General features: G+C 37.0%; 1 protein-coding gene across 2 annotated transcripts in view; it reads left to right on the forward strand.

Moving 5' to 3' along the window:
• Positions 1–14,092, forward strand: part of PIP5K1B (phosphatidylinositol-4-phosphate 5-kinase type 1 beta) — a 107,338-nt gene that overhangs the window by 60,913 nt on the left and 32,333 nt on the right. For both annotated transcript variants that reach the window (XM_066180775.1, XM_066180774.1), the window contains 5 exons: positions 2,177–2,329; positions 3,786–4,085; positions 11,934–12,142; positions 13,789–13,872; positions 13,985–14,033. In XM_066180775.1, the coding sequence (XP_066036872.1) occupies positions 2,177–2,329; positions 3,786–4,085; positions 11,934–12,142; positions 13,789–13,872; positions 13,985–14,033 (795 nt within the window). The remainder of the gene's footprint in view (positions 1–2,176; positions 2,330–3,785; positions 4,086–11,933; positions 12,143–13,788; positions 13,873–13,984; positions 14,034–14,092) is intronic.

The following is a 14,092-nucleotide window of genomic DNA, read 5'->3' on the forward strand; positions in this document are numbered from 1 at the left end:
GACCACACATTCCAAGCCCTCACGTCCTTAGAGTGAAGAATTCCTTTCTTCCATTGACCACAACTCTTAGAGTGTGACCAATTCCTTATCCACTGAGTGATCCATCCATCAAACCTATGACTCTCCAGCTTAGAGACAAGAACATAATGGGTGACAGTAGTGTCATTATGCAATGTGTAATTTATCTTACCTCTTTTTATGCACTTGGCAAAAGCTGAAGTATGTGGGCTGTGTTGCCAGCTGCTAAAAAGACTGTGCTTCCTAGAGTAAAGTTGTTATCAGCTGCAACTTCTTTTCCATGAAGAAAGCCTTTGGAGTAGCAGAAGTTAATGTGTATACAAAGACTGCATGCTGTGAATAAGATCTGTGTCAGCCAGTTTAGATAGAAAAAGACTATTCCCTGAGGGAAGTTCCAAGTAAAGACAACTTGTTGCAGATTCTTTCTTCTTTTGGCACAGGAAAACACACAAGTGGTATGTGGTAAGTAGTAAATGATTGTCCAGCTGTGGCTGAAGGGCATGTGAAGTAAAATAAGAGTAGAAATTACAGCAAGCATATGTGAGTTTACACTGTTAATTTGAAGTGATCTAAAGCTCAAGATTTAAAGCTTCACCTTTTCCAAGGAGGATGAGCAGAGTAACACACTGTAGGAGTCAGACAGGATAGCATGCGAAAATATATTTGAACAGCTGGTAGAATTAAATTGTCACTGGAAACCTCATGGAGTACTGTCGTTGTGCAGGGAAACTTCTTGATCATCAATACTTAGTTGTCAGGCTCTTGGGGATTTTTCTTACCTTTAGTTTTGATTTGGTTTTCTGAGGTGTCCAGTCAAAATTTGGTGGGCCCTTTGTATAGCAGCATTTTGTGGGTGGACCCTTTTACAGAGTTGCATACTACTGGAAAATGACCAATGCAGAGTGTAGGTCAATGTCTCGTGCGTATGTTATACTGTTCTACTGAGCTTTAAACATTTAGGATAATTGCATTCAAATGTTTATCAAAGTGACAGTTACTCATGAAGATACAATGTTTTGGCAAGAAAAATGCAATTGTTGCAGTGTTCAGATTGATATGGCCATTCTCTCTGAAGAAAATTGCAACTATAGGATTAAAAAGAAAGGTATTTTGTAATAATTGGAATTGAGTGGAAGCAGGGAGAGGAAATATTTATATATCATGCAAAATTCTCTTAAAAATTGTGAGCCTTAGCTGAAGCTAGGATAAAAAGATGCATTAAGGCCCTGGCATGAGTCCATAGGAAACATGCTTCTTTAGTTCAAGTGCTCACAAAAGAACATATTTATTAAATTTTCTGGTATCACTGTTTTCAAGTTTAATATAAAAAGATTTTTCTATGATTTTGAGCTTAATGTCTACTCTCCATTTAATTTGAGTGAAGTTTGGGATTATGGACACTTAATAAATGAACATTAGTCTCTGTATGAGATATGGTTCTATTAGAAATGTGCAGTCTTTGGTGTCCTTTTCCTCCCTGATGTGATTGTAATTCTTAACATGTCCTGTGGAAGAGGAAATCTGTCTACATATGCAATATAATGGTCCTTCAAATTCCAGTTTTTCTTGCTTACTGGTATTGAGGTTTTTTCTGTTTCAAGCAGTTTTCAATCACAAAACCAGTAAAATATTTTAAAAAATTAGTTACTATACTAAAATTAGTAACTATGGCTATATCAAGTTTATCAGTCTAGTGGTTTAAATCCCAGTTGCAAAGAATAGGATCTGCCTCTTTGTCTATAATGAGAAACCTCTACTCCCAGTTTATTTTTCTGCCATCTTGTACCTATTTCTTTCAAAAATGGATATGAAAAGCAAACAGTTCCAATGAAAATGTCTTCTCAAAGTTTTTGACTCAGAATTTGCTATGCTGACAGCATGGAGATTAACTCCTTCCGCCTCAACCATTGGCTTCCCTCCAAAGGAACATTCACCTGTTGCTTTGGGACTTGAAGGGGGATCATATGCTCAGCTGCCAGCAGCTCTTCCATGGTTGTGCAGCATGGCCTGGGCAGAGTGGCCTGCCAAACCTCAGCCAGCAGCAGAAGTGTTGCTACATGATTCTCTTGTGCTTACTTGAACCTGCAGTTCTTCATATTACACTTGTGTTTGAGTAATGCACGCATTGGCAGTGAAAAGCAATTTTTGTCTCTTCCAGTACTCAATCTGCAGTGAGCCTTTAATTGAATTGTCCAACCCAGGTGCCAGTGGGTCCTTATTTTTTGTAACTAGTGGTGACGAATTCATCATCAAAACAGTTCAACACAAAGAGGCTGAGTTTCTTCAGAAGCTGTTGCCAGGTTATTATATGGTAAGTAATTGAAGACTGTATTTTACCTCTATTTCTCCTGTTTCGTGTCACACTTCTGAAGATTCAGTTTAATTTGTCTTGAAATATTTCACTAGGTTTATCTGTATTTTTTTGTAATATTTTTTACATTTTTACCTGCCTTTGTACTTCATGCCCTACACACCCAACAGAAATAATAGATATAAATCAGGAATATATTTAAGATAAGAATTGTTGCCCTTTTAGCATTCAAGATGAAGCTGCATGTCATGATCTAATTTGATACCAAACTTTGCTTCTAATAAGCTAGTAACAAAATAAGGTTTCTAAATTTCTAATTCAGTTTTTTTTCTCCATTTGGTGTTTGTCTACCCTCTGCATTTCACTCAGAGTGGACAAAGAAACTAGACCAGTTAGTTTCCCTTTTGTTTCCAACTACTTCTAATTTCCATTTCTCATGTAGTAAAGCAATGATGATACTTTAATCCATGTAATTTGTTCAAAACTTAATTTTTAAATGGAGCTTTTTGAGGGCTAATTTTAAGTCCATTGTATTGGGTTTTGTGTGTCATCTGTGGGGAAACACATTCATTAAAAAAGTAAGTAGAATTTAATTAATTTTCTTTTTTTTTTTAACAAAAGCCACTCATACACACAAACAGAGATTCTTCTGGGTGGTATGTGGGACTTCGTATTATTAGACTTATGACTGTCTTTCTTTTCTTGCTTTGTTTTCTGAAGTAAATACTTGAAAAATTACCCTCTCACTTATACTAAAAATGAAGAATGTTGTCATTATTGCATTAAAGTAACATGGATTCACTGTGTGCGTGTGTAAAAAAAAAAAAGATGTGTACTGACATATCAAAAAGGACAATAGTGGCAGGTACTTTTTTGTTATTCACCTCTGTTATCCTCTCCTACCTAATTTATTTTGCCTGTTGTGGAATTTGGATTATTTCACACTTTTCTGTTCTGATGGTCACTTGTGGGTCTGTTACGATGTCACACTCCTTTGGAAATAACTTCGTCATTTGGCACTAACCCTGAGTGTGTAAAGCCTCATGGAGAGAGAGGTTCTGTTTCTCAGAATCCAAATCAAGATAATGAGAGCTACATTTGACCCAAACTCCTTCCAGCAGGTAAAATGCAAAGGTTGTTCAGGTCAGAAAAAAATAATAAGTCTTTGGGATGATTTTAGGTTTTGCCAATCTGTTCTTTTGTGTGAGAAAGAGAAACCTGCAGTTACTGCTCTGCTCTTGGCCTTTATAAGTTCCTGGCAAAAAGGCAGTGCCTATGCTAGCTCTCTGGAATAGAAACCCACAAAGATAATCAAGTGGTTGGAAAAATTATGCTGAATAAGAAAACATACACAAATTTCTTAATGTTAATGTCCTTTGGTGTTAAAAGAACCCCTTTCTTAGGCATGGAAGTTCATTGAAAATAGACATATTTAAAAATATCTCTTTTGTTTTAGAATCTGAACCAGAATCCAAGGACTCTTCTTCCCAAATTTTATGGGCTGTACTGTGTTCAATCAGGAGGCATTAATATTAGAATTGTTGTCATGAACAATGTTTTGCCACGAGCCTTGAAAATGCATTTCACATACGACTTGAAAGGCTCCACATACAAACGGAGAGCATCAAGAAAAGAGAGGGAAAAGTCCAACCCTACATTCAAAGACCTGGATTTCCTGCAAGATATGCATGAAGGGTTGTATTTTGACTCTGAAACACACAGTGCACTAATGAAAACACTACAGCGGGACTGTCGAGTAAGTATATATTTAAATTTCTGTGTTCACCTCTGCTATAAATTTACTCAGTACAGCTTACTTAACCTCCATTTGTTTTCCATGCTATTTAAGGAGGGATAGCTATGGATGTCAGAGCACTGATGAATCCTGTATTTTAGTTAAACTACTGTGATCTGAATCATAGTCATAGAATAGAATGTCCATATACTTTTTGCACACTAACAGACTGGGGACCATGAGCACTTCTCTCACTGCGGAACTGGTTCCAGTGCTTGACCACCATCTCACTGAAGGACTTTTTCTTCTACCCACTCTGAACTTCCCCAGTGCAGCTTTAAACTGTTTCCTTGCATCCTATCACCAGGCACCAGAGATCAGCACCACCCTTTCTGCCACCCTCAAGCCTAATGTCCTCCTCTGCTCCTCCCAAATCATGCCCTATATGTAGTCCATTCGCCGTCTTGGTTGCCTTCCTTTGGACACTTTCTAATATTCCTCCTTACACTGTAGAGCCCAAAACTGCACACAGTTCTTGAGGTGAGGCTGCACCAGTGCTGAGTGTAGTGGCACAATCACCTCCTTCAAACCAGGTGGCTGTACTGTGCTCAGTGTACCCCAGAATACAGCTGGACATTCTGGCAACCAGAGCACATTGCCAGCTCATTAAGTTTATCATCTAGTACAACCCTAAGTTCCAGGGCTATCCCTCTATTTCTCAGTGCATCCAGGACTACACTAATCCATCTGTGGCAATACAGATTAATACAGGAATAAAGTCCAGTAGATTTGATGATGATGATTTCCATTAATTTGGAGATTTTAATTACTTTTTTCTCAAGGCATAGTTAGCCCTGTGGAACCTTTATTATGTATGATAAACTGTATATAGAGTTGCTGTGAATATGTCTCTTGGTTAGCTAGGAATGGGAATGCAGGCCTTGTGGCAGCAGTCTTATTTCTAGAGCAAGGTAATTTCTTCTTCAGCCGAAAAGTCCACATAAAAGCTGTCCACATAATATTTTCAAGGCAGAAGAGGGATACCTATCATTGCTCTTTGAGACCACCCTGGTGAACTGAATCAGTTCCTGTTATGGACAGAGAGAGTTACTGTAAAATATTTTTTTTCCTGTAGCATGGGTAAGAAAATATAAAGTAGGAAAAGGAAGAGTCCAGATCTCTCAGAGCTTCCCAGAATTTTGGAGAGAAAAAATTTGCTTTATCTGAGGGAAATCTTAAGAATTTCATAATAAAAAAGGCAAAATGGATAGTCTGAACTCACGACATAGAAGAGACACCCTGAATATCAGTTTGTTGTTCACTGCCACCTGTGGTACAAGATGGAAAGCATTGTTTTTGCACATGAATAGAACTTTTTGTTTAACTCTCACAGAAGTCCTGCAATGCCTTGTGATTGGTTTGTAAAGCTGTTTTGTGTGACATAATGTTCAGCTGCATATTCAGCATGAGACATTTATCTAACACAACACACTGTTCTCTCTGTAGCCTCTTGCAGTGAGTGTTTCCTGAGCTCCTACCATATGTGATGACACAGAATGCATCAGTATGTCACATCTGGGGATCTGGATGCCTTTCTGTGCAGCCCACACTTGTACAAGGTTACTTACCCAGTCAAAGCCTAGGGGAATCTATTGTATTGGAAATAATAGTGGAAATCTAAAAGACGGAACTGGAATGAAAAGTAAAAACAAGGATCAATCATTTAATTGTTACATATAAAGGGACTCCTACTGATTCTTTGAAAGTCTGGGAAAATTCCTGCTACATTGAGTGCTAACATAATCCTTTTCAGTGTATATCTTAAATTAACAACTCTAAGGTTAGTGTGGAGTTCTTAAAGGCCCAGCAAAATTGTAAAAGTATTAAAAGTAAAGAAGAAAATTATCCTACAGTAATCAGTGTATTTACATAACTACACATAAACACAATAAAGTATATGTATCTGTAGATATATGTATATAAATACACTGAAAGTTATATGTATATAAAAAAATTAACTGCCTTTTTTTTTCTATTTAAACAAGTCCATGGACTTTTCTCCTACTCTTTAAATATAAACGTCCCACCTGGCTGCTAGACCTTCTCCTCCTTAAGATCCATCGCTAAGTTCAGAGGCCTGGCAGAATTTCCTGGTAATGAAAGATCGTGGTGGTGGGAACCTGCTACGGTCTGTGACTGCTGCCACTGAATCTCCTGCTCTATTCAGCAATGGACCCGTGTTTTCCTTGGTCAGCTTTTCTCTGTGTCTTGATATTCCTTGCCAGTCTCAACTCTGTCTGGCCTTTGGCTTCCTTGACCACAGCTGCCATCCCTAGATGCCCAGACAATGTTTCTCTATTCCTTGTTTCTAGCCTGTCTGTTCTCACCTGTCCTGTATGCTGGCTTTTCACATACAAGCTGTGCTGTGGTTTCCTTGCTTAGCTGAATTGGCCTCCTGATACATCTGCTCAGCCAACACAGATCATCTTGACAACTGACACACAGCTCCTTTCCCAAGGAATGCAGTGCTGCAGGGGTGGGCCACTGCTGGAGTATCAGTTCTGGCCTGTCACACCTCCTGGCAGCGCTGGTGAGAAGTTGCGTGACCTGCCCAGTTAGAGAATGGACCTGAGTTGCTTGTAGTGATCCTCATGGGCTGGTGCCTCCAGATTATCTGTGCTGGGGAAAGAACAAGTTGATAGCATTGTTCAGCTCCTGCTGAATTCCCTGTTTGTTTTGTTCACATTTGAGATGACAGGGTCTGAAAACTTTGCTCACAGTTCATTTTGCAGTATTTGCACCTTTACTAACCAAGGACGGTAATATTACAGTGTTCCTAAAGATGGAACATTCATGAGTTTATCATATGTACAATGTACATAATTGAAAATTTGAACTAGCTTTCCAATTCCAGACTATTGCTGAGACTTACTGTAACTGTCCTTGCCTTGCCTTGTTGGAGAAGTAGTGTCCAAACAAATTGTGGACATGTAGTTTTTAAGAGCAAAAAAATAATTTAAAGATTTTTTTACAATTGAAAAATGAATGGCTTTTGAGAGTCTGCATTTTACCTTTGTGGCAAAGAACACTGAGCTGTTCTGAGGAAATTACATTTTAAAAGCAACTAATGAAGAAGCCTGTGAAGACCAGGAAATTTAAAGATTAAAAGGATCATATCTCCAAAGTTGAGATTAGGATATTATTTTTATCGTTGTTGTTTTAGCTACTTGCTACAAAAGTTTTATGTTGTGAATGCACATCTGTTTTGTGCTATAGCAACTGTGATGGAGACCTCGTATGACCAAATTTATCCCCAGAATTTTTCAAAACCCTTAGTAGCATGTGCAGTGTGTGTTGCAGTTTTTTGCCTTTTTTCTACCTCAAAGGGTCTACATAGATAATTCTTCAAGCCAAATAACTTTAGTAAGCATATCCTTACAAACAGTAGTGTTGGCATAACTTAATGAAATATTAAACTGCAGCATAGGACAGAATAAAAGATGGCATGATGCAGCATGGAGATGGAGAACATACTAATCTTAGATGAAGGGCCTCTTTGTCAGAAATGGTAGTTTGAGGGAAATGACCATAGCATGATGCTGTGGATCTCTTGTATCTTTATATATTGTCACTTCCATAGTATCAATTGACATTAGGAATTTCTCATTACTTTTACTTTTAAAATCAGAATCCAGATAGTTAGTTTCAGAGTGTTAGTTAACAATATATTTTGAGAATTCTGTTGAAATAGGAAGTGATTCCACCCATGCTTTGGAGGGAATGTAGTGATTCATTTTCTTAGGATAGATCTTTTCTAAACCAGATCCATTTCTAGGCATTGACATTTGTGAAATTGTTCCTAAGAAATGCATATTTTGTGAGACAGTCCTTTAACTGGTGTTTATTTCACATAGCTCATTATGTTGAAAAGTAATTATTGATTTGTTTTAAAATCAGTCTTCTTTCTACTGTGTTAATTCCTATGGTGCTTGTCCAAAATGCTTGTAGGAGAGGAAATACCTCCTTGCATGGTTATCCATTTATACTTTCATTAGATAAGCTTATAATTTTTTTCTTCTGAGCTGTATTTTTCTTGACTCTTTTATGGAAATGATCTGCTGACTTTTTTGCATGTTGTTTTGCATGGATAGCAAATGAAAATGCAGATTTCTCTGCCAGATAGTGTGTAGTTTGGGCTGGCTGCATATAAAATAAAAAATGACATTTCATGGCAGAAATACTTATTTTGCTCTGTTAGTCACTGGCTGAGAAAGTGGAGTGTAACCATGCCTAAGATGATTCGCAGAATACTTTAACATCTGATAAGATCAGAGAAAAGAAAATCTGATTCAGAGTTAATTTTTCATGTTCTGAAACAACGTATTTTGTGATGCCATTTTACTGTGGGTTTTTATGTGGTATGAAACAAAATAGTGCTTAAGGCTACAAGGCATGTCACTTGCCATCTGGAAGTTTTCAGAGCAGCTGAAGCCAGCCTTGACAGCTGTACTTGGTGACCAAGTGACAACACTGTGTTGACAGAATCTGTGTAGCTAGTGAATTAACACCAATATAAATACTACCAAGATGAACAATTTAATGTTAAGTTAATGAACTGAAGGTTTACTTGTCATTATCAAATACACCACTTGTTAGTACACAGCATGATTAAGACCATTCTTGCTGTAACCCGGCAGTGCCATTTTGTTAGCACCGTACATGTCAGAATGGTTACATGAGCAAAGATTGGGGGTTTCCTCCCTTTAGCTACACAAGTAATACATTTCTAGGAGTTTATGTAAATTTCTAGTGATCTCATATGGTTAGAGTCAGGTGTTTCTTAAGGCTTTCTCCTTTTGCTCTGAATATAGCCATGTAATACTGTATTTTATTTGAGTGGGGTTTTTTTCATTAGATTAGGTTATCATTTTGATGCCTTTGTGGCAAAAACTTGCTACATCTCAAAAGCAGTCCTAAAATCATCAAAAGTATCTGCAAACAAACCTCAGCACAGAAATGTCTTGATGTTCTGCGTTTTGTAACTTGTCTTTGTTGAAACAGATTATTTTGTACAACTGTGTCTGCTATATGTTACTTACATATTTAAAAAATTGTCACAATTTGGTACTTTAAATATTAATGAAGATACATATGTGAGAATCCCTCAGGTATATTCAGCTGTAAATCCAACTGATTTACTTCTATCAAGAAGTAAGGCGGCTGTCTCAATATAGACTGAGGAGTTTGACACAAAGTTTTGTTGGGTGCTGATTTATGAGATTCTTTCTTGTTATTCTGGCTAATTATTTCTTACCAGAAGTTTCATTAGAAACAAATGGGGAGCAAAACATGCTTAAATATGGCCACAAAGGTCCATTTGTGTAAGGAGTGGTTGGTTTGGTTATCACATTTCTAAGGGAAAGTAATCAGAACTGTACATCAAAGCTGTAGGCAGACAGGGCCAGATCATGTCATGATATCCTGAAGACACTTTGTGGACAGTACAATGCCACCTCTGAGTAGGGCCATGAACAGAGTGTATGGGGACAAGGGTTCTTATGCTGTGTGCAGTTTATAAGAATTTGTACTGCAGTTAATCCATCGCATGTGAACATGTTTGAGTCTGAAAATGAACTGTAATAATGAAATAGCTACTTGTTTTTATGATGTTTTTCAGTAATCCTGCACCAAAATCATAAATTCTCAAGGCATAGTCTGTTGTACTGTACAAGTAGTGTGGGTATAAGTGGCAGTGATGAACTGATGTAGTAAGAAGGATTGATTTTATCACATAAGAGGTCCCTGTGGAAGAAGGAGCAGCACATTACAGCACAGCCTCCCATGAGACTACATCCAATCCTAGACATAGGTTATGTAATTAATGCAGTAAAATCATGTGTCTAATATGACCTAATTCAAAATGCAGTAAAGAATATGTTGAAGGCAGAGCTGTCAGCAGTAATTTATAACTGTAAAATAAATTAATATAACTGTGGCAATGCTTTTCCCAAGCCTGACTATCTGCTGTTCTGGTTTTGAATGAACAGTGTTGCTTACTGTGCTGCTGAGATGTTATTTTTCAGCCTATCCAGAATTTACTTTCAGCATTTGATGGCAAACATTCATTGATTACATATTTTTAAGTAATACATTATATTGTAATTTCTTTTTGAGAAAGTCTGAGTAAAGGGTAACAATAAGTAAGCAGTAAAGAACATTTTAGAAGTTTTTTGCACCAAGTGCATTTGTACCTGTTAGCCTTGCTATTTTTGCGATTTATGATTGTAAACCACAAACATTTCCACACAATGCACAATAAAATTTCAGAATCTTGTGGTTAGAATATTCTTTTTTGTTGTGTATGAAATATTCTGTGAGTTCTATCACCAGAAGATGCTATGGACTACTAAGGGCATACATTAGCAGCCTTTTTCTTGTCCCATTTGAACTAAGGCATCACTGTGTAGGATCCCACTACACAAGAGCAAACCAAAGTCATTCTTTGAGTCTGAAAATCAGGTCTGATTTTGTGCCTTTCTACATTTAGATTACAGTGTGTTACGCTTTGTTTCATCACTGGTCGGGTTATCTGAGCAATGAGTATTTTTCCAACAATTAGGATAAGTGGTATTAAAACCTCATGATTAGACATACAGAGGCATACTAAGTTTCTGATTTACTGCCATATAGTTTTTTTAACCTATGCAAGTGCTGAAATTGCTTGCTTTCTTTTTTTTTTTTTTAACTAAGAGAAGGGATGTTTCTGCTTATCTAAAAATATTTATGCTTGGATAATCTTCATCAAAAGTACATACCTGGAATCTGCTCTCATCTCTGTAAAAACACGTTTTTTCTTGTTCATGTAAAAAGATGTACTACTGCCTCTTGATTCTGTGACAACAATTACACCATTATCTTTGGGCACTATGTGCCGAAACATATCACTGCTGAGTGGCATGAGGTAAAGGAGAGGTGAGTGGCACAGCATATCCCTCCTGGCTGTTAGTGGTGTTTCTTCCTCCACTTAGTAGCACCATTGTGTAAGAAATTAAACACAGTTGCTGTCTGTGAACAGTTTGGTTATATTACTAGGTGTGATCACAGGTTGCTTTAACTCATGTTTGGGTATCAACTTGAGCTGTATAGCCTGTCAATGACAGCATGCCAGACTTCGTCATGGTGTAGCTGACGAGAACAAATGAAAGTACTTGTATGTGAGAGAAGAAATGCTGCCAGAGACAGAAATGGTTGGTAGAGCTAGAAGAGAAGGTTGGTTGATTAAGTCATGCTTCAGAAGCAGAACTTGTCCTTCAAGTTTAGATAGGCCCTATTCATCTAGTAGAGATGAACATGATTTTTATACTCCAATCCCATTAACTGCTAATATGGGGGTGGTAGCAAATACTTTTGCTGACCTTTGAAAGTTCTCCAAAAGTATGGCCTCTGTTATAAATAGGAGGTGGAGGGGAGATAAGAAAGGAGTACAGGCAAAAACGCTCAGGAGGTCTGGAATGTGGATTAGAGATAATTTTAAAAATGTGTTGTTCATAAGTACATGATGGAACCATTAATTGATTATTTGCTATAAAGGAAATTATGCTGCCTGGATTTATCTTCCTTGACTACAAAACATCACATTACATTTCAGCTGTGCATCTTTCTTTCCCACTTGTTAGTAGAGCATTCAGCTAATTAGATATTTGGCCCTTTGACTTGTGTGGGGTAGTAAAAGAATTTTGTTTAACAGTAATTTCAAACACTTTCTGGAAAGAGAAGCTTGTGCCTTGAGAGCCTATTTTCACTTAGGTTTGCAAAATGCTGCTGTGTAATTCTTTTGTGGTTTCAGTATAGTCATTCCTTCTTTGGTAGGTTCTAGAAAGTTTTAAGATCATGGATTACAGTCTGCTTCTGGGAATCCACATATTGAACAGTAACATGAAAGAAAAAGGAGAGTGTTCCCAGAGTGCGTCAGACACAAAACGCCATGGAGGGCAGAAAGTTCTCTATTCCACAGCCATGGAATCTATACAGGGCCCTGGGAAGTCTGGAGACTCTATCACCAGAGAGACAACAAACACGTAAGTGCTGTAACCTGCTCTTAAGATTACTATTAAAACTATTAGCAGGCAAAACATTCATGAGTATGCTGCATTCCAGGAATTGAAAGATTAAGCCTTTTTTTTTTTTTTCTTTTTCAAAAGCTGCATTATGAAGATTTGCTGCAGAGCATGAAATTGGAATGTTGGTCAGTAGATTGATCAGCTTTAAATACATTATAATTCAGAGTGAATTACATATGCACACATGCATTCTATTATAAAACAGATGTTATTAGACAGCTATTACAAGAGTCCCAGCTATAATCTAATTTAAACTGGGAGTAGCCTGGTGAGACCAAACCAAAACTATAAATTAACATTGAAATGGCATTGTTTTAATCTTGAAGTAGTATACTCAATGTACATAGAATGATATCATTGACAACTGAAGTGCAGTCATATATTATATTTCCTGAGATTAAGAACTGATGTTTTTCTCCTATTTTTCTGTCTAGCAAAAACTTTAATAGAAATCTGAATATATGGACAATCATTATTCTGTTGTTTCCTTCATAATATATTAAGTGCTGTGAGAGCATTATTGTCACCATTCAACATTGCACATAATCAGTCCTTCATTATAATGAGGATTTAATATAAAACTAAGGATTTACTTTTCTCGTGGTTCTCAAGGGAGCGGTGTAGGTAAATACAACTAATGATATAGAAATCTGTGGTTAAACCTACAGCAAAGAAGTGAAAGAAATTATGATATTTACCATTCATATAGAGTTTCCAGACACTGAGAACTCTAGACTATAATTAGACAGCACTTTATTTCACTTGGTTTTTACAACTCACATTAACATAGAAAGATGGTCAGATACATCATGTTGTATGATGGCAGAGGTGTTGCACTAGCTGTCACCCTGAGCACCCACACCACTTGAGCTAATATAGTGCTACTCAGATCCTAACAAGTGGAGTCCTTCCTTGGCTCCTTGCACTATCTCTCTCAGATAGACCCAATGGCTAGTAGAGCAAAAAACAATGCTGAGGTTCTAAAATGGAGCATTTCTCTAGGAGTAGGAAAAGAGGGTCTTAGAATGAAGGTCCATGACTCAGTACAGACCGTGTACCAACTGGAGGCCCATGCATTCAGGATTCTCAGCTTGTTTGTTTTCTGTTGCTTTATCTGTCACTTCCCTGTCTGTAAAGAAATTTTGGAAAAGCACAGTAATACATAATGTTTAGTGAAAAATATATGAAACAACCTTTTCAGACTTTCATTAATATGCGGACTTTCTGTGACTTGTTACCTATGATGAATAAAGTGAGAAAATTCTCCCTTATTTAAAGTTACATATTTTCTTTAGCAATAAACTGATGTATACTTTCTTCCAATTTTCAGATCATCTGAATATTTCCAATTCTATTTAAAATGTATCTTAAAATATTCCTCATTTTTTTTTAATGGTAGATATTTGCCACTGAGTCCCAGAACCCTCAAATGTTCCATTTAAAATCTGTTGCGTGCTAGGTGGCTCACATTTGACTGACTTTGCATTGTGGCATCTGGCTTGAATATTGTCTGTTCCTTTGGGTTTACAAGTGGGTACAATTCAGCTGGTAACTGATGATCAGAGATGCCTTAAAAGATATTCTAACTATGTTGTTTCTCTTAGAATGGGAGGTATTCCAGCAAAAAGCTATAAAGGTGAAAACCTGCTTTTATTTATGGGTATTATTGATATTCTCCAGTCTTACAGGTAAGTTTAACTTCAACTTTCAATGAATTTTCACTAAGCAAAATATTCTGAAATTGCTTATAAAAGTGGAAGTTTTATAAAGCAGTTCTGATTTATTTCTTTGCATACTTAGGTTAATGAAGAAGCTGGAACATTCTTGGAAAGCTCTTGTTTATGATGGGGTAGGTAGATTTTTTTTTTTTTTTTTTTTAACTGCTGATGTTTCAGCTGGCTGATATTT

The sequence above is a fragment of the Chamaea fasciata genome, unplaced genomic scaffold (assembly GCF_029207755.1).
Source record: "Chamaea fasciata isolate MVZ Bird 193981 ecotype frontalis unplaced genomic scaffold, bChaFas1.0.hap1 SCAF_4, whole genome shotgun sequence".
Taxonomy (NCBI): domain Eukaryota; kingdom Metazoa; phylum Chordata; class Aves; order Passeriformes; family Sylviidae; genus Chamaea; species Chamaea fasciata.